The sequence below is a fragment of the Syngnathus acus genome, chromosome 12 (assembly GCF_901709675.1).
Source record: "Syngnathus acus chromosome 12, fSynAcu1.2, whole genome shotgun sequence".
In the NCBI taxonomy this organism is placed as follows: domain Eukaryota; kingdom Metazoa; phylum Chordata; class Actinopteri; order Syngnathiformes; family Syngnathidae; genus Syngnathus; species Syngnathus acus.
In genome coordinates this window covers 9,623,543-9,641,685 of record NC_051097.1, presented here as the reverse complement: position 1 = coordinate 9,641,685, position 18,143 = coordinate 9,623,543, and the positions used below count along the sequence as shown (strand labels likewise).

At 40.5% G+C, this 18,143-nt stretch overlaps 3 protein-coding genes across 7 annotated transcripts; 1 reads left to right on the top strand and 2 right to left on the bottom strand.

Annotated features, from left to right (window-relative positions):
* Nucleotides 1–810: 810 nt before the first annotated feature.
* musk (muscle, skeletal, receptor tyrosine kinase) lies at nucleotides 811–12,238 on the bottom strand. Of its 3 annotated transcripts, none has more exons than XM_037265009.1 (17): nucleotides 12,161–12,238; nucleotides 10,088–10,214; nucleotides 9,538–9,689; nucleotides 9,332–9,459; nucleotides 9,131–9,272; nucleotides 8,626–8,750; nucleotides 7,751–7,910; nucleotides 7,400–7,406; nucleotides 6,459–6,722; nucleotides 6,199–6,392; nucleotides 5,892–5,915; nucleotides 5,722–5,810; nucleotides 4,257–4,431; nucleotides 3,962–4,148; nucleotides 3,711–3,902; nucleotides 3,432–3,580; nucleotides 811–2,415 (listed from the first exon to the last, which is right to left on the bottom strand). In XM_037265009.1, coding segments are annotated over exons 2-17 (2,691 nt in total). In that variant the 5' UTR covers nucleotides 10,090–10,214; nucleotides 12,161–12,238; the 3' UTR covers nucleotides 811–1,714. The 3 variants fall into 3 exon arrangements, with proteins under 3 accessions (XP_037120904.1, XP_037120903.1, XP_037120902.1); XM_037265008.1 differs by having other exon boundaries at nucleotides 12,149–12,233; XM_037265007.1 differs by lacking the exon at nucleotides 12,161–12,238 and adding an exon at nucleotides 11,060–11,377.
* On the top strand, nucleotides 12,186–16,179 carry rassf6 (Ras association domain family member 6). Of its 3 annotated transcripts, none has more exons than XM_037265013.1 (12): nucleotides 12,212–12,318; nucleotides 13,763–13,891; nucleotides 14,009–14,085; nucleotides 14,155–14,233; nucleotides 14,302–14,462; nucleotides 14,592–14,686; nucleotides 14,762–14,952; nucleotides 15,160–15,261; nucleotides 15,329–15,380; nucleotides 15,474–15,592; nucleotides 15,667–15,764; nucleotides 15,871–15,950. In XM_037265013.1, the coding sequence occupies exons 3-12, from the start codon at nucleotides 14,015–14,017 to the stop codon at nucleotides 15,944–15,946; spliced, it is 1,044 nt and encodes a 347-aa protein (XP_037120908.1). In that variant the 5' UTR covers nucleotides 12,212–12,318; nucleotides 13,763–13,891; nucleotides 14,009–14,014; the 3' UTR covers nucleotides 15,947–15,950. The 3 variants fall into 3 exon arrangements, with proteins under 3 accessions (XP_037120907.1, XP_037120908.1, XP_037120909.1); XM_037265014.1 differs by having other exon boundaries at nucleotides 13,763–13,920; XM_037265012.1 differs by lacking the exon at nucleotides 13,763–13,891 and having other exon boundaries at nucleotides 12,186–12,318; nucleotides 15,871–16,179.
* A 13-nt stretch (nucleotides 16,180–16,192) lies between these two features.
* Nucleotides 16,193–17,734, bottom strand: si:busm1-57f23.1 (uncharacterized protein LOC368621 homolog). Its single transcript, XM_037265017.1, has 5 exons — nucleotides 17,577–17,734; nucleotides 17,295–17,492; nucleotides 16,719–16,870; nucleotides 16,517–16,618; nucleotides 16,193–16,419 (listed from the first exon to the last, which is right to left on the bottom strand). Exons 2-5 carry the CDS (start codon nucleotides 17,380–17,382, stop codon nucleotides 16,315–16,317), a joined length of 447 nt encoding a protein of 148 aa, XP_037120912.1. The 5' UTR covers nucleotides 17,383–17,492; nucleotides 17,577–17,734; the 3' UTR covers nucleotides 16,193–16,314.
* Nucleotides 17,735–18,143: the final 409 nt, after the last annotated feature.

The following is an 18,143-nucleotide window of genomic DNA, read 5'->3' as shown; positions in this document are numbered from 1 at the left end:
CGTGTTCCTGTGTGCAGTCACTGAGTGAATGCCGTGTCATATCTTCCTTACAATGTCAATACAGACGCTTTCCTCGGTTCCCAGCATGCTTGCTCCAAGTTCCCCGTTGCATGGGGAGATTTTTATTTCTCCATTCAATATTTGAATTGGCTAACCCAGCAAGTCCCTTTGCCAAGAAAATCTATTAGAAATGTGAAAAACAAGATATGAGAAATGAAGTCGTTAACATGGCCTAGGAATTGCTGAACTTTCGCAGAACGGTTCCGACATTTTCAACACATAAACCGCATCTGACTTCCTTTGGAACATTGTCCCCGTTTCTATGGAGCGGAGAAGTCGGTCTATTGTACGGCGGGGTGATTTTAATGACAAAACAGGAAGTGATTTTTCGGAACAATTCCTCTAATTGTTTAACAGTGACAGCCGGAGCGATTATAGGAAGGTTAGAGAGTCCATTTAGATCAAGTCTTTTGTTTGCGGGACCATATTCGACCGATCGGTTGAGTGACTGATATTACTGAGTATCATCATGGTAAGCTTAAATGACCCAATTCGGTGATAGAGGAGTCCAAGTGCGGACGGAAAAAGGAGTAGGAGGGGAGGAAAAAAGTGACGAAAACAATTTAGATCAGGGAGAAGAGGCCAAACTGGACACTGCCATCTCCATATTGTAAACAGTTTACTCTTAACATCCGAAGTCCCAACCCCCTCACTCAAACTCACACACCGCCAAGTGGGACGCACGCCTGCTATGAAATATCACCAAAATATGTCCGTTACAACCCCTTGAAATCATTCCCAGCGGTTTTCTTGTTGGTTTTACTTGCTTCTTCGTCCTCAAATTACTTTCATCAGCATAATGGCTCAAGCCATAGTGTAATTTGTTAGAGTATTATGTGCTTGTCTCAGCAAACGCTTCAAATCCCAAATAACGCTGAAAGTAGCTTTTAAATAACGTTTTTGCACACGTGTCATTTGCTGTGGCCGTGTCTGTGTATTTAGAATCTTTTTTCTGTTTTGCCACACGCTTCCCACAAAAGCCACACCAGACACAGCGGCACAGTCTGGTTTGCATTTGCTATCTGTGAGGTGTAGCAGAGTGCAGGGAATAGAAGGACTGCTGAAATGAAGGTACTTTAGTCTGAAGTAAGCAAGTAAATTAGAAAAAAAAAAGGTCTGCTGTTTTACTTTTATAGAGATTCAAGTATAAAACCTGATATTTATTTATAACCGTAAATTCATGCTGGATAGCAGCGGATATGAAGCTTCAAATGTGCTTCACGAACATGTTTTTTTGACTTCTCTCGATGGCACTGTCGGTTTCAGAAATGGTAAGTCACTGTACAAAAGCTGGCATCTAGAGGAGTCAAAATACAATTGGTTCATGAAGCACATTTGAAGCTTCATTTGCCCATCATCAGTGCTGGAACGAAAAAACCAAAAACAAAAAGTTGTCCCTAATTTGGTAGCAAGAAAAAACTAAAAGCTATATGTAAATGGATTCACATAATTTTATTAAATGTAAAAAGGATTTTTTTCAAGTTGCTGTCAATAAAAAGAGTATCACATTAAATGCTTAGTGCTATATATTACAGTATATTATAAAAAAACACACAATTCTACACAAAGGTATTTTCAAAATGTTCTAGTTCAATACAGTATCTAACCCATCTTGCAATAGTCGAGGTCGAAGGTAAAGATGGAAAAAAAAAAATCAACAGTCATCCTCAGCATCATCATTTTCACTCTGCATGTTTTGATGCATCCGCTCCAGAATTCGATGTATACTGTTGAAGCTGGGCCGATCGGATGGGTGTGTGCTCCAACAAAGCCTCATTAGATTATACAGTTCCAGAGGGCAGTTCTCAGGGCAGGAAAGGATATGACCATCCCTGACATAGTAAATGACTTCCTCGTGTCCCATGCCATAATATGGCTGCATGCCGTGGGAGAAGATCTCCCATAAGACCACGCCGTAGGCCCAAACATCTGATTCAGTGGTGTAACGGTTATAGAAAATCGACTCTGGGGGCATCCAGCGAATGGGTATGGCGTCGTTTTCATTGGCTTTGTAGTAATCGGCCGAGTAGATGTTCCTGGAGAGGCCAAAGTCTGCAATCTTCACCACCATTTCCTCCCTGACGAGGCAATTTCTCGTGGCAAGGTCCCGGTGGACAAACTTGCGTTCCGACAGGTAGGCCATCCCGGCGGCGATCTGTTTGGATACGGACAGTTGTTCGGGGCAAGTGAGGGACCCCGCTTCCATTTCTGAAGAAAAACTGCGACCGGATACGCTGGCGCGGCTGAGCGTTTGCACGGATCGAGTCGGGGAACGACGACGCAGGAACTCGTTGAGGTCGCCTTGGGCCATGTACTCAAACATCAGGCACATGGGTTTACCCACGGCGCATACGCCTGCGGAATGAAAGCATACAGACTCTGTATAGTTCGCTTTTGATCATTTGAGCTCAGCGATTTCCCACCACGGAGGTTTGCGAGAACAAACAGGGACACTCACCCACATAAGCACATTAGTGATGTCATTAATCTCACCGACTGAAGTTATTTTCTCTTCTACGGTATATCACAGAATGGTTTCATTCACGGGGAAAAGGTAGATAAATATTGGGGGTAGACATAAACACAGACAAAACCATCTGTGATGTGTGCCCGTTCACAAATAAACGCAACGCATAGTGGATCTACAGTTTTGCATTAATAGCTCAGTGACTGTAAATGCAGTCAATTTATAAATTATGCTTCTGTTCTCCTGGGACTCTCATTAACTTTTAGGAAATGCAGGAATTTAAAAGAATTCAAAAATGTCTGCGGCATTCTTGGTGCACTCTAATGATAATATTAATAATAATAATAATAATCATTATTATATATAATTATTATAATACTAATAATAATAATAGTTATTAAAGATAATGACATTTTGGAAGTTTTCCTTCTCAAACATTATTAAAAAAATTAAAAAGTTATCAAACATATTGAGACATTGAACAGTCAGACACATGAATTAAAATAAAATATAGCAAACATTTTAACTGAACAAATCAATGCCGCTGTGAGCGTGTGCATCTAAAGTGCTAAAAGTATAATCATAAGGTCATTTCTTGCTTTTTGGAATAAAAGCCTACTGAATAATTGATCAAGTCATCCCCTTGTTGATTTCTAATAGCCTAATTGTTTATCGCTGGTGGATTTAGTCTGAAGTATATTGATCCATAGAAGTTAGTATTCACATTAGTATTGAAGTAAAACCAAACAAAAAAGTTTGAGTGATCATTCCACACTCAAGAACATTTATTGCTCCTCCTTGGAGTTTCCCAAGATTTGGTTTTGCATTTAGCTTTCTGCTTCCCTTTTAAGTGAATACTCTGGCGTTCAGTCCCACAATGAGAAATCCTGGTGTGAATTCTTACCTAGAAGTCGCACGATGTTGGGATGGTCAAACTCAGCCATGAGTGCTGCCTCCCTCTGGAAATCATTCTGCATATCTGCTGAGGCTTCTTCCTTCAGCATCTTCACAGCCACCATTGTGAAAGGTTCCATCGGTAGCAACCCTGGTGCTCTGCAACAATTACAGACTATGTGTAAGTTGATTCCTCAAATATGCAAGAACTTCTAGAACCACATTAAGAAGACCGAAAATCCGGTCAGGTTTTGTTTATCACTGCAGTGACCTCATAGTTGGATCTTACCTTGCTTGGAAGACTCGCCCAAAGGCTCCCTCTCCAATATCTCGAACATATTGGATATTATTCCTGGGGTACTCAAGAGCCAACAATTTGGAATTGAGAAGCAAAGGAACCCGTTGGTACATGGGGTTGGGGTGCAGTCGATCCAGTATGAGCTCTGAAGGAAGCGTCGACATTGTTGGGGTCTCCATCGCCCTGCACGGGATGAGTTAGTTGTGGAGTCAGGAACTCCCGTCACATTTTTGTTTTTTTACCGCTTTTGTTGCCTCCAATGTTTTCTCCGCCGGCGACATGCAAGAATCATGATGGTGAGGAAGATGGCGGCAGCAACTACGGTCAGGATGATAATGATGACAGACATGGAGTATGCTGGAGATGATGCCGTCGTGGGAGGGAGATGATGAGGCCCCGCTGGATCTTGCTTAGCCACTGACACGTAGCCTAAATAGAATTAATAATAATAAATATAAAATACAATAAAGATATTCTTGTATTGCCTCAGCCGTGTCCACATATGTTGCTGTCATCAGTTGGTTTTTTTTGAGTTACCTGATCCTGCGCCCGCTTCCCCACACTGTGGTACAGCGCAATACTCCCAGCGTACGTTGGGATTTGAGGTGTAGCACCACGGCTTGTCGCTGATTCCTGCCGGGTTCCTACAGTTGTTATCCGAATTTTTTAACTCTGGAATAGCATCCACGGACAAGCGGTGCTGGTGAGGAGCCTATCGGACAACAGAAAGAATAAACAGACTATCCTATTTTTACGATCCGAGGGAAAATGGCATTACCATACATTTATTTTCTTTCATGTTTGATTAGTCTAGCGACTCAAATAAAAAGAGTCCATATGGGTTTCATAAGACTTAAGAACACACACAAAACAGGTTCAGAGATCAACTTAAGTGGACCTTTGGAGATCTCGTTGGAGCCACTGGGGAAGATTAGGTTTTGATAATGGCACAGGTTGTCGAAAGTTTCCAAAGGGCCAACTTAAATATTGAACATATGGCGCTTTGATGCGGCGTGAACAATAGTTAAATATATTACCATTATAAAGCCATAAAGTGCTTTGGCTGCAATAGCTGAATGAACCCAAGTGAAGTTTCCAGACTATGCCAAAACTGCTAAATCATCGTCGTACAGAACTAAAAACCTGCAATAAAAAATCACATTCAATGCTTGGTCATTGAGGAATTGCGGCATTTCAAAAATTGATTATTTCACCCAGCCCTCATCAAATATTATGACGAATCCTAAAAAGATTGCAGACAGATGTAAAACATGACCTCAGAACGTGTCACTGCGTGACTCGGGTGACAAGGGGATGAAGGATTGCGAAACGTAATTGGCAGTCGTTTCAGTCTTGCAAGGGGAAAATTTGGGCTACTCCTTAGAAACTCAAAAGAAACACACACGCAACATTGGAATCACACAAAAGCATCACGGTGTGAAGACCATACACACAGAACGATTTGCGTCGTGACAACCATGTACGATAACATGTATGAACGTCTTTGAGTAAACGAGTGTGTGTTTGTGTTGTAGGTGCGAGATTTGCGTGTGAAAGCTAATTGCTTCCAGAGACAGGAAGTGACAGGACTCTCAGCACACACACATACTGCACAGGAGAGAAGTAAGAGTTCATCCAAAGAGTCTAATTTTACCCAGCAAAGTCATAAAAACATAAAGCAGCTTTTAGCCCATTGGGAGTGTTTGTACATTACACACTTTCTTTTCCGGGAAAGAGCCAGATAGAAAACCCAGACGCACACAAATCAGTCTGATGACTCGGATTGGACTAAATTGATTTTAAAGCTTGTTATAAATGTGATACTTTGTATCACTGGATGACAGAGGTGATTATTTCCATATGCCATCTCGAAGGTATTGCAAAAGAGTTTTACGTCAAAATGTCCACTCAGAATCATCTCCCATCCTGTATTGATCACATGCAGGTCGGTATTTACGATTTGAGTATTTCTACTAGAGTTCACACACTTGCAAATGAGTACCTGTTGGTCCCACGGCTGACAGGGTATCCCTGACCTTGTCACGTTCACGCTGCCTTGGTAAAAACGCCCTCTGTCACGGTAACATGTTGCTGTTGATACACAAAAAGAAAAGTTGTTATTTAAAGTGGTTCGTTTTTCTGATTGAATAATATTAGCATAGCCACACTTACTTGTCATTTGATCTTTCTTGATGTCTGAAATAAAGAAAAACTAAATTAATCATGTCGAATAGGGATGTTCCACTGCGAGTAATTAAATCTTATTGATACCAATACCAAGTACCGATACCACTAGTAGTTTCTATAGATAAAAATCCCCCCCCCCCTCAAAAAAATGACAGATAATTCTCATATAGTTTCTGATTTTGATTCCTGATTCAATTTGAGTCCCGATTATAAATTAACCACTAGAGGGCAGCAGCTACAATTTCAAATGTAATTTGCAGCCTGCACATGATGAGATGTTTTAATGACTTACCCACAAAAGGAACCCGAGTGCAGGCATCAGGGTCTGAATGGAGACTCGGTAAAGTTTGACATTTGGGCAACAACAAACGGGGTGTGTTGGAGTCCGCGGCGGGACCGAAGAGTCCAGGCTGGACGGACATACTGCCTTCTAGTATCGCCCATTCCTTATGACAATACAGCTCCTTCACTGCAAAGCAATGCTCCCTGTAGTAAAACCCCAACAACGATTATTAATCATGTTAAGAATAATTTGGAAGATAAAGCGGCTACCTGCAGACAGCTTTGGGCGCAGGTCCCAAACCTGATGGATTACAATCGGGGAAGGCGCTATGACAGAGGAGTGAACGCACTGCAGGGCCACAGAGTTTCCCGAGTCCTTCGAACTCGGTCCACCAGCTCTGAATCAAGTACTCTTGCATGTCCTCAGGGTCAGACATGGAAGTGTTGAAGAAAACAAGGGAGTCTTCCCGTAAAATTGCTCGGCACACATCCCCTCGATACGCGCTGCAGAATCCCGCTACGCCCTTGTAGAGTCTGTTAAGAAATCCAAAGGACACATAAAGTCAGTGATCTATTTCATTCCATGATCAGAATTAGAAATAATCTTTGTAGACGAGTAACCAGAACATCTAAATGACATTTTTAAAATGTTGGGCTATTCTGAACTGCCTGTCCAGCAGTTCTCACTTTTCTTTTCTTTTCTTCATCTTACAGACTCCAGATGCGGCCTCCTGGGGAGTCTGGTTCGTTTTGAAAGCAAAGCATCAACGTAAAGCTAAAAGACGTAAATCTAACAATTCCCACCATGACCGTTATCTCACTAATACCTTTGCCATGACTCTGTCTGAATCCAATGTGCAGATGTGGCAACACAGACTGATCACATGACCCCCACCGACTGATCCCCTTTATTCCTATTTCAAAAACATACTAACTAAGAGAAATACAGTTTCCAAAACAACATCTGTAAATATTTCTGTGACTATTAAAGAGAAGAATAAGTCTGACTTTAGCCGAAAAATATTTCTCCTCATTTTCTTCACGCTGTCTGCACTTTGACTGTCCACATGTGGTAATTGTGGTCATGTTGCGGTTTAGCGCACTTCACATTCAACTCGCAACCATATGTTGACATCACGAGGGGATGCCCTGTCAGTATGTCAACATTGCTAAAGCAGATTGGAATCATATTCCCAAACATTTAGACTTACCTCCATTCTATAGGGAAGTGGCAAAATCCACAAGATGTCGGTTGAAGGAGAACCAGCATGGAAAGAAGAGGAAGGAAAGACAAAAGAGGCATTTAGTCTTGCCTGGAAGAGAAAACCAAAAATGATCCTCATCTAGGATAGATCAGTGGAAGACTCAAGAACCAGGAAGTGATTGTCAATGTGTGTGGTCTTTAAGGTGACTGTAACAAATGGTCTGGGAGGAGAAAAATAAATAAACAGCTGAAGCCACTTTGAGCAGCTAACATAACACAAGCTTGTGAGTTAAGTAGTTGACGCTCCTCGGATAAATCCGATTAATTCAAAGATCCAAGTGAAGAATTGAATAGTCACCTGCGACAGTCACTCTGGCCGTGGCTTTGACGGTGTTGGCCCCGGCGCTGTGTCTGTTTGAGGCCAAGCACGTGTAAAGAGCCGGTTTGTTCACCGTCACCCTTAGAACCGACAAAACCACTTCTCCGACCAAGGTCTCATCGACTGAAGCGCCAGAGATCTTGAAATGGGTCAACAAATGATTTTACTTTATGCATCCTGTTCTGTGGATGAGCTCCAGCCAACATGGCTGCAATCCCTTAAATTAACAGGCTGCCGGGAAATATTTTAACACATGCACAGTCAGACACACAAACCATATTTACAAGCATTTCTGGCAAGTCATCAGGTTTTTTTAACAAGCACCCAAGCCTGCCAAAACATTATAATAATGTCTATGTCTGCCCACAATTCCACACTTAATGCTTCTTGCCTTGCTGGCAAACATGATTTCTTTTTTTTTTAGTTGTAAACTATGCTCAAATGAGATTACAATTGACAGTGGACAATGAATCATTTCTTTCAATTGCACTTCAGTCAACAAAAAACAAACTTGTAAAATCTTTCAGAGAAATATTCCACAATATCTGAGCCCATCATTGTTTTGGGTCGGAATGCTCTACCACATTTGCATTTCATCATAATTCTTTCCTGACAAGCTAGTGCAAACTCGATATGTATACGATTGGGACATTGAAATCTGCATGACATTGTGAATGACTTTCCAATAGTTACAATGAGACGGTCATTAAAAAGTGAAAATATTCACTCACATAAAACTGAGGCTTTAAAATAAGTTGCGACCAGCATGTGTCAATGTGTTAAAATTGGAAACGGGGTTAAAACCTGCAGACGGGTTTACCGCATTAGTCAGGAGCCCCGTGCAGTACACTCACTGTATTCCCATTTTCTAACCAGGTGATGGTGGGGATTGGATTTCCAGTGGCGTTACACTGCAGAGATATTTGGCTGCCATATGCGACTCTTTTCTCCTTGGGAACTCTCAGGATTCGCGCTGGAGCTGCACAAGTCATAGACAGACCACACATGTACAATTAAAAAAAAATAGGACTAATTTTTGACATGTTGAAATTTTGGCTCTAATAGTAAAAGGAGTAAGCAAAAAAAATAAAAATAAAACAATTTATAACTCTACCTCACAATTTAGAATTGGCATTTTGGCGTTAATGGGCAAATGAAGCTTCAATTGTGCTTCATGAATCAGTTGTACTTTTTCTCTCCTCTAGATGGCGCTCTCGGTTCAACATTGTCTGACTTGCCGATTCTTTCCCCCTTTATTTTAACCAACAGTACCATTTAGGTGTCAAAAAAATACAACTGGTTCATGAAGCAAATTTGAAGCTTCATTCTACCCGTGCTTGTGTAGGTTTGAACACTTACCTTGAACTTCAATGGTGACAGGCTTGGAAAATGCCAAACCAAAACTATTTCTCGCCACACATCGATACTGCCCTGCGTCTTCCTTCTGAATAGAATTGATCTTGAGTGCGCCGTAGTCCAGAATATTAACACGATCACTGACCTGTGAGACGTTTACATTAGCATGATTACATCCCAAAGACAAAAGTAGGGAACGTTTACCTTAATGAGCTCATCGTCTTTAAGCCAGGTGATGTCTGGTTTTGGGTTACCGAGGGTAACGCAAGGTAATACTGCTTTGGACTCGACCAAAAGAGTCACGTTTGTGGGATGGCGTTTGATTTGTGGCTCTGGATCAAAAAAGAACATTTATTTCAGGGATACTAAAAAAAAGTACTGCTATCGTTGTGCCATCATGGCAGACATACTCATTTTTAACTGCAGCGCTCCACAGCTCTTGGCTGGCTCCCCAATTCCGTTACTGGCAAGGCAGCAGTATTCTCCGTTGTCATTTTCTCTTACGTGAGGGATGAGAAGCATTTGTCCCTGTTCGCGTGTAAGGTACCTGGAGTCGTAGTACCTAATAGGACAGAAAAGGAAAATGAATAACCAATTACGAAATCGTCAATTTCTGTAATCTTTCTCTCAGAGGTGCTAGACTACTAATGATAATATTTTGGATCCTGATAGTCCCTGATAATTCTCAAAGGCCCCGTTTCCAAGGAAACAGTATTCCCTTTGAAGAACCAAAATATTGTAGTATGTCCGCGAATCCCGTGAGATGGCTGTCAAGTGTTTGTCATGAAAAGCAACAGCCACATGTGCATAAAAGGATTTCGCCAATTGTTCAGGCATAAACACAGAATGGCCATGAAGAACGCACAGACGTCAACAGAAAACTTTTGTGTTGGTTTGAACAGCAACGTGACAAGTGGCCGTCTCTTGGATTTTGAAACTTATCAAGATGTTTGAACTTACATTATTGGCTGGTTATTTTTGGTCCATGTGATGTCTGCTGACGGTCGAGATTCTACCTCACAGATGAAGGTGGCATTGTGATCCAGGAGCACATCCACCGTCTCCAATAATGTGACAATACGAGGTGCTAGAAAAAGAGTAAGCACAGTCTTGACTATTGTGTCGTTTTTATTTTATTTATTATAAATAAATAAAAAATAATTAAATATAAATGAATAAATATAAATATATACAAAATAAATATAAATAAATAAAGTATATAGCTGTGTGGTAATTTACAATCTACTTTGCAGGACATTTCCATTTATCCTGCAGGAGTTTTCCATTTATCAGTTGCCTTTGACACTGTCATGCAACACAGAGCGGATTTGTTTTTGTGGCAGAGAATCAGATGTTCGCTTATGAGGAACATGCTTGTTGTGTTCAAACAATCACGCAAAAGAACTGAAATGAGTCAGCGAGTGCAGATTTCAAGTCATCTTAGCAATGTTTGCTCACACTCTTTTGCAATTATCCGTCGTCAAAGGAGCCAATAAAAAGTTCTTTTACGGGACACATTGATTTTATTTGTGGCATTCTTTCAGTCAGAAACATGAAGGTTGGATGGAAGTTATTCATCACAACTAAACTGTGAAATCATGTTAGCATTTTTGCAATTTGCATTTTTAGCAATTTGAAACTGCTTTGATTTTGTTGTTGTCTGCACTATGTTGGTCAATAAACACCTCCCGCCTTGCCCTTGCAGGATGTGCTGATCAGCAGGTGATCTCAGGGTGACACACACACACATTGGAAGCCTTCAGATAGCAAGCATAGTGCAGGCAAAGAACACCGAATTTTTGTTTTCATTTATGCAGTGATAAGCAAGCAAACTAAATGCAATCACCAAGTACGGTGCAGCTATGAACTTGCCAATCACATTTGCTTCCAAAGTCACATTAAAAACATCCAACAAATGTTGGCTCCGCTTACCTCTCTGGATACCATTACTCAACCCGACGAAAACCAGAAGAGAGATAATCTCCAAAACGAAAATGACTCCAACAGTTTTCATCCTGGGAACGAGCCACCCGGGCCCAGTTTGCTCTATTCCTAAACCTGCGTTTTATATTCCCATCCCTTCTAGTTTCTTCGGCGTGACCGTTAAGTCGTCAGGCGGCCATGCTTTCCTAGTGACCAGCTCACCCAACATGTGTTAAAATTTGGAGTGACAGCTGCAGCTGCTTGCTAACCTCACATGCAGAGTTTGGAGCCACACGCAAAGCTCCAAAGGCTTCGCTGTTGCAGAACCACGCCGCTGTTTATAAGATTGACTCATGAAGTCAGAACACAAGAACACCAAACAATTGCGATTAAACTTTGCAGTTGTGAGGACAATAAGACAAAGTGACATATGACGAGAAATGGGACCATGAGCATTTTAACAATAAATTATACTTGCATATATGTTTTATTTTGCATATATATTGCAGGAGGCCTTAGTGTCCACCTGTTCCCTGCAGGAATTTATGCTTGGATTTATTTTAGGAAAGGAATGTCACTTCATTGGCTTTTCATTCTTCTTACGTCACATGTAGTCAACTATTGTTGTACCTTTTTAAGAGATGAGTCAGACTCGTTTTGCACATTGCTGAGATACAGCTTTTCAAGTTTTGTGTCACGGTGACAAATATTTACCTGATAATATACTGCTGGTATTATTATAATATTCGTGCCTGAGGCTTGTTGTAAATATTGGTATGTAGTAGCAGGCTACTGAGAACAAATGGCCCTCACAATGCCCTCTAGGGTCAAAACATGTTTTAAATTATTCAACCACTGCGTGGTGCTATAGTGCTATTTTTAACATTGTGTCTGTTTTACAATGTAGGGACTTAAATGGCAGGAAATGACTTTACTATGCATTCTGTGTTCAAGTAGTAACAGAAGTATGAACTTATATGAATACTGTGTATATAAGTATAGATTTCAATGCAATGTATAAATGACAAGTTATATTTTAATCATGCAAATCAACACACAGTCCACCAAAAAAAGCAAGTCGGGTTAGTGGTGCCCTACCTTCAGCCCTACCTTTCTTCCCTTTCTCCTCCTCCAATGATTAACCAACTGTTGCATTTTGATACCTGAGCTCCTCATGTGCTCCTAGTGCTGCACTCTGGACCTATCAAAACACACATGGTAGAAGACATCAAACATGAAAGTCATTGTGAGGATAAATTGATCGTCAGGTAGGACTGATTTTTTGTATCACACACCTTTTTTTGTCTCTTGATATAAAAAGTACTGCACAGGTAATTTACATACACTGATTTCTTGGTTTCGGTTTAGAATCGGTTCTACTTTGAAATAAACAGGTGATTCCCCCGGATGGATGTTTAAGATGAGATTCTGTCATTCATATGATTCTTATATTCTGTCATATTAAAACTAGTGAGGAACTAAAACTAATATTAGGGACTTGTAAGAGAAAGATGATAGGGGCGGGGCAAAGAAACTGGGTGTGTCTCCTTTTACTTGACCTCCTTTCCTGCTTTACAACTCTACACAGCATACACCTTTTATTTCATTGTGGAAAATATTACAGCTGACAATATGTGATCAGGAATCATTTTGCTTTGTAGTATAAATTATACCTGGCCATTCAAAATAACAAAGCTGCAAAGATGACTTTCTTTTTGTTTACTGCCCTGTGCTGGAATACACAAACATTGTTTTGCATAAAGAACAAACGTTTCACAACTGCTTTTTGATCAACGTGTTTGTGACACACACACACACAGACACACACACTCAACGTAGGTGGGACCACCACGGGTGTGATAGTTTTGCTCCAGGCCTTGAAACCTACTTGTTAAGACTTGACAGAGACCAAGTTCACTCTCACATCATCAACACAAACACAAGGGGGGGGAGAGAAGGCTTTACATTTATATCCTGTAATGCAAATCAATTTACATATTGACTTTCTGTGTGCATTCTATTGGGGACAAAAAATGATTTATTAAAAAAAAAAAAAATCAGACTTGAAGCTTTTCAGTTTGATACTCTTACTCCCTCTGCTGACATGATAGGGAAGTCAATTCCAGTTAATATACAGATGCACTATTATTAAATCAAGTTTACTGCAAAAGGAAAAGTATTTTTATTACTTTTGTCCTCAAATGTTCTGGCAACATAACTTATCTTCATTTTATAAGTCATTCTTTTTTTACGAAAAATATATCAAAATAAGTTCCGCCTATTTAATCACAGAATTTTTCACCCATGAGAAAAGATTGTATTACCCAAAAAAATCTGAATAATTATTTCTGTTCATAAATCTTTCCCACAGAATTTCATGCAAAACCAGATTTTTTTTCCCCCTCTAAAATCAAACAGGCCTTTTAAATGTTGCGTGAAATGCACAGTGTGAAGAAGTCAGCCAGATGGTTACTGGCGACAACTAGCAAATACCTGGCATGTTTCTTAGCAGCAAACATGCTGAGACAGCACTGCACAGAAGCCAAACGGCGAAGATGTGTCACCAGTGAGAAAGGCAGAAAGAAAAAAAATAAAGGAACCAATGCAAAGAGACAGCACTGGTGCGAACGATTCCAATGTTGCTGAAGGATAAACAGCGTACACTGTCATCACTGGTTACTGGGTGGAGTACTGTTATTAACTCTCTTCAAGAGAGAGTGACGGCTGGGACGGAGAGAGAGAAGAGAAGAGGATAAATATAACACTAGAACTACACAGAGAGAGACTGAGAAGAAATACTTGACACAAAGAGAACAAAGCAGAAGAAATCCAAGAACGGAGGTGGGGGACGTTAAATAGATTTATCCAATGTGAGAATGAATCTATTTATAGGAGCATGTGACGTCCGCAGCGTTTTGATTCTTTTTCCAAGCTCATGTGGGGGTTGTTTTTGTGCAGTAGTTGATGCCGTCCGAGATGAGTGAGGCAAGTCTTCCTCCGATCATCCAGGCGGGAGATGGGAGGACTCTGTCCAGGTGGGTTGACTCCTAGCAAACAATCGGGAATTCATTTCCAAGCTGACCTTTGGACTTTCTATTTTTTAGAGCAGAGTTTTTGTCGTTGATAAGCACCTACAACTGCTTCCTCAAGGATCAGATTCAACTTCATCTCAGTTACTCCCAGGTAGAAATTATTTTCTATGCACTATGCTGATCTATTTCTGACGCTATTGTTTGTTGATTCTAAATCAGAGTAATGACGACGAAGTGATCGTAGAAGGATTCCTAAATATCTGCTGGGGAATCCGAAGACCTATTCGGCTAAAAATCCAGGATGAGAAACAAATGACACCTTTTGCTTCCCTGACCTCATGTGACCCGATCAGCCCAGTCAGCCCACTTGAAAACAGAAGGTTGAGTAGATTTAAGAGCGTCAAATTCACCTTTTGTCGTCTCACAGCGCTTTGTGTTAAAGTCCACTTTTTCAAAAGTGCTTGTTGTGTTTACATTGTTCAATGAAATTAACAAACTTGTCTTTTTAGGGGCATGTCAAGATGGGGGGAGTATGTCGACCTCCATCAAATAGATGAGATTGTTGGCACAGCACATGAAACAGAAATTAAAAATCCTCCACCAGGTTTACAATTTTTATTTAATTCTAATTTTTTATTATTTAGAACTACAGTCCGACCATTTTATGTGTTTCCCAAAGCGCCTGTTTACGAGACCACAACGCTGCGTCCTTCGAGGCAGAAGAGCAACGAGCTGGAGTCTAATTTGTTCCGATGTATGAGCGATGCATCGTTAGTCAAGAGGAGGAATCGTCGAGGCAAGTCGGCGGCGCAAAGAGAGAGAGAGCGACAGCACCGCTTCTCGATCAATGGACACTTCTACAACTACAAGGTACGTCCGGAGTAAGGTTTTGTACATATACTCATTGGTCACAACATTACAGGGCCACTAATGGGAAAATGAAGCTTCATATATGCTTCATGAACCAGTTTGTGTTTTGGTTTAGATTTTTGTGCGGTTTTCTAATGAATATTTTTTTTGGGTGTTAGTAACCAAGGGTCTGTAAGATTGCTCATCCATGTCCCACTATTTTGCTAGACATCCATCTTCACGCCTTCCTTCGGCACAGCCACCAAAGTCCGCATTACTAGTAGTATGATCACAAACCAAGTCATTGGACAGCTACTAAACAAATTCAAGGTGAAATCAAAATTCAGAAAAGCACCTTCCTCACAGATTTTTGACAAAATTCGATTTCCCATCACAGATTGAGAATGGCCCGCAGGAGTTTGCACTATACTGCGTTCACCAGAGTGGCGGTAAGGTTTGTTTGTTATACCGATGTTACGTTGAAAACTAAAATCAAAAAGTTGAAATCATGAAAGCCTTGAGCGCCTTTTTGTTATGTGTAGAAAAGAGGAAGATGACCAATAGAGATCAACCGCTGTGGGAACGCATCCTACAGGGCCCCTCTGATGACACCATGAAGATATTTTTGATGGACATGGATGAGGAGGAAGTCAGCAATGATGTGAGTGTGCTGAGTAAAAACACAGAGTAAGAATAAATCACTGATCCCCCCCCCCCTCTGATATAATCTCCAAGGTGGCTCAGTATTTGAACTTGGAGCTTCCCATCTTGGAGCAGGTTCTACTGAATTTGCGAGAAGAGGAGAACAAGGAGATACAAATGGTTATTAGCAAGTTAGTATCAGATTTTTTTTTTTAAACCTTTCCATTTTTTTGCACCTAAATGTGTAATACTACAAGAACTAATACTAGATATTTTTTGTGTGTGTATTTCTTCTAGGTATAAAAATCATCACCGAGTCCTGTCCCGAATGCTGAGCAATAAGATTTCACCTCACATTGAGACCAGCGTCTGACACTGAAAAGTGCATAGTAGGAAAAAAATAACACGTTTTTTACTTTTTCACTGCATTAGAAATTTTGCTAAAAACTAATAACAGCACTCTCAGTATGAGCTTAAGTTCAAAAATATTTCTTTAAATGTTTCCAAGAGGCTTGCGGTTATAAAAAAAAGTGTTGTGTGTAAAAAAAGTGATTTTTGTACATTTTTGCATTTCTAACATAATAAAATGATTCCGACATACAACAACTACCCGCTTCGCTTGATTCATTATAAACCACGCACTTTATTTATGTGTCGTGTCCTAGTAAGTTGCTCATGACACATGCAACATTTTCAGTCGTCATAGCAAAACGTTAAGAAATACAAAAGGGGGAAAAAAAATTAAGCTTGAATGTTGTTGGCTGGCAGCCTATTGCACTTGCGTGTATGGAGCTCATGTTTGTCGTTGCGGGGGTTGAATGACACCTCAAAGTGGCACTTGAGATGCTGCACAGGAGCAAACAATGAAAATACACAAATTAATTAATTTAAAAAAATATATATATATACATACTATATATATATATTTTTTTTTTTACTGTACCTTTTTCTCAAGTTTGCAGATGTTCAAGTCATGATTTTCACCCTTGAGGCACTTGGTTTTTCCCAGAATTGCATCGATCTTGTAGTCGATGCCGTTGGTCACCTATCGGGCAGTGTGGCAAAAACATTTCATGTTTTCAAAGTGCATCAAAAAAAAAAAAAAGAAGATCAACTGCATCGAGAATTCCTTCATGCAAGCCAACCTGAGATTGTGCAGATGTGATGGCAATCAGCTTGAACAACTTCCTGCCGTTTGAACGTGTGTTGAACGTGTCGACGGCATGCTGAGCCGCCGCCTGAACCTCCTGTGACTCTGGACTTCTCTCAGACCAGCCCCCCAATCGAGGTGCTTCTCCTTTGGGCGACAGAACAGACGAAACAAACTTCAGCTTGTACTTCAACTCAACAGCCGCGCAGTCTATCTAATCTATTTTTTTTTTCTTTCACCACATTTGGTGCCGAATAGCTGTGATTATTATTCTTCCTAAGAGACTCCCTACCCCAACTCCACTCAGCCAACAGAAATAACAGCTCAGCGATGACAATTTTTTCCCACAGTGCCAAAGCCTCTGAGTCATCATCCTGAGCCAGACCGCATTTTGCCATTGTGTCATACCAATACACCAAGTTTGTGCATGAAAACTCGTCTATCGTGCCTTTTCTTGTTAAGATCAGCCATTTTAGTAATTAATCTTCCTATCGTATTACTTTAGCATCTAATTTATTCAGTTCCTACTTTTACTTTGTAGCTTTTTGTCAATTAAATGCCTTTTACTTACTTACTACAATGACTTCCTCCAAAGGTTGATCCCCCACACACATCTGAACAACTGACAGGTAAAAAAGTACTGAGAGAAGGAGCGTCATCTTGATGATGCTGGTAATATATCCACGCACAGATTGTTATTGAACAGGTGAGGTTGAACAAACGATAAATCCCAATCCAGAAACCAAACAAATGTTTGTTTTGGGTTCACCTAGAAAAGAAAAAAAGAGTACCATCATTGAAATGTAAAGCAAAGTAATTGCGTTGAAAAGTGAACATTGTTCCAATAACTTGCCTTTCGAGCCGGGACGGGAAAGTGTGACTTCACCCTCCGAGTGCTGGACCGACAAGTGAGGGTGGGAGAGAGAGAAGTGTGTTGTTTGTGAATGGTGGTGACTTTGCAGAACTTCTTGGCTGGTATGTTTCACGAGTCAGTGGCGACCCACCCACTGGCTGGAAATGACGCCGAGCATGCAGGGATTAAATGGTCGTTAGTGCTTTTAGTACCCGTCTGTGTGATGTAGAGGAGAATTAAATGTCAACTATGCTGTGGGTGCGTCAACACTGGGTGTTGTTGTTGTTTTAAACATTGGCATGTGCAGTTTGTGTGATGCACATAACGAACAAAAAAAAATGGGATGTGGTAAATGCAAATGGGAATAATAGACTGAAGTTGGATGGGTTGAGGTCAAGGGTCACAGGTTCCCCACTGTTATTTTGTCATCATCATAATAGACCATTCCAATGATGGGATTAATTTGGAGTATTTTTGACTAAAATCTTCTCCAGACTCTAAATGAAAGTTATATATTAGTCAAATTAATACAGTTTTTATCTGACATTCACAAAACCCTGGTTCAAC

What these genes read in the sequence shown, in the direction of transcription:
- rassf6 (XM_037265012.1), top strand. Translation starts at nt 14,015, where the DNA reads ATGCCGTCCGAGATGAGTGAGGCAAGTCTTCCTCCGATCATCCAGGCG. An exon ending in AATTAAAAATCCTCCACCAG is followed by an intron (nt 14,687 to 14,761) that starts GTTTACAATTTT and finishes TGTTTCCCAAAG; the next exon opens with CGCCTGTTTACGAGACCACA. An exon ending in ATACAAATGGTTATTAGCAA is followed by an intron (nt 15,765 to 15,870) that starts GTTAGTATCAGA and finishes TATTTCTTCTAG; the next exon opens with GTATAAAAATCATCACCGAG.
- musk (XM_037265007.1), bottom strand. Translation starts at nt 11,141, where the DNA reads ATGAAAACTGTTGGAGTCATTTTCGTTTTGGAGATTATCTCTCTTCTG. An exon ending in AAGACGATGAGCTCATTAAG is followed by an intron (nt 9,273 to 9,331) that starts GTAAACGTTCCC and finishes AACGTCTCACAG; the next exon opens with GTCAGTGATCGTGTTAATAT. An exon ending in GGGCGAGTCTTCCAAGCAAG is followed by an intron (nt 3,581 to 3,710) that starts GTAAGATCCAAC and finishes TAATTGTTGCAG; the next exon opens with AGCACCAGGGTTGCTACCGA.
- si:busm1-57f23.1 (XM_037265017.1), bottom strand. Translation starts at nt 17,382, where the DNA reads ATGACGCTCCTTCTCTCAGTACTTTTTTACCTGTCAGTTGTTCAGATG. An exon ending in GGAGGAAGTCATTGTAGTAA is followed by an intron (nt 16,871 to 17,294) that starts GTAAGTAAAAGG and finishes TGTCGCCCAAAG; the next exon opens with GAGAAGCACCTCGATTGGGG. An exon ending in TCTGCAAACTTGAGAAAAAG is followed by an intron (nt 16,420 to 16,516) that starts GTACAGTAAAAA and finishes GCTCCTGTGCAG; the next exon opens with CATCTCAAGTGCCACTTTGA.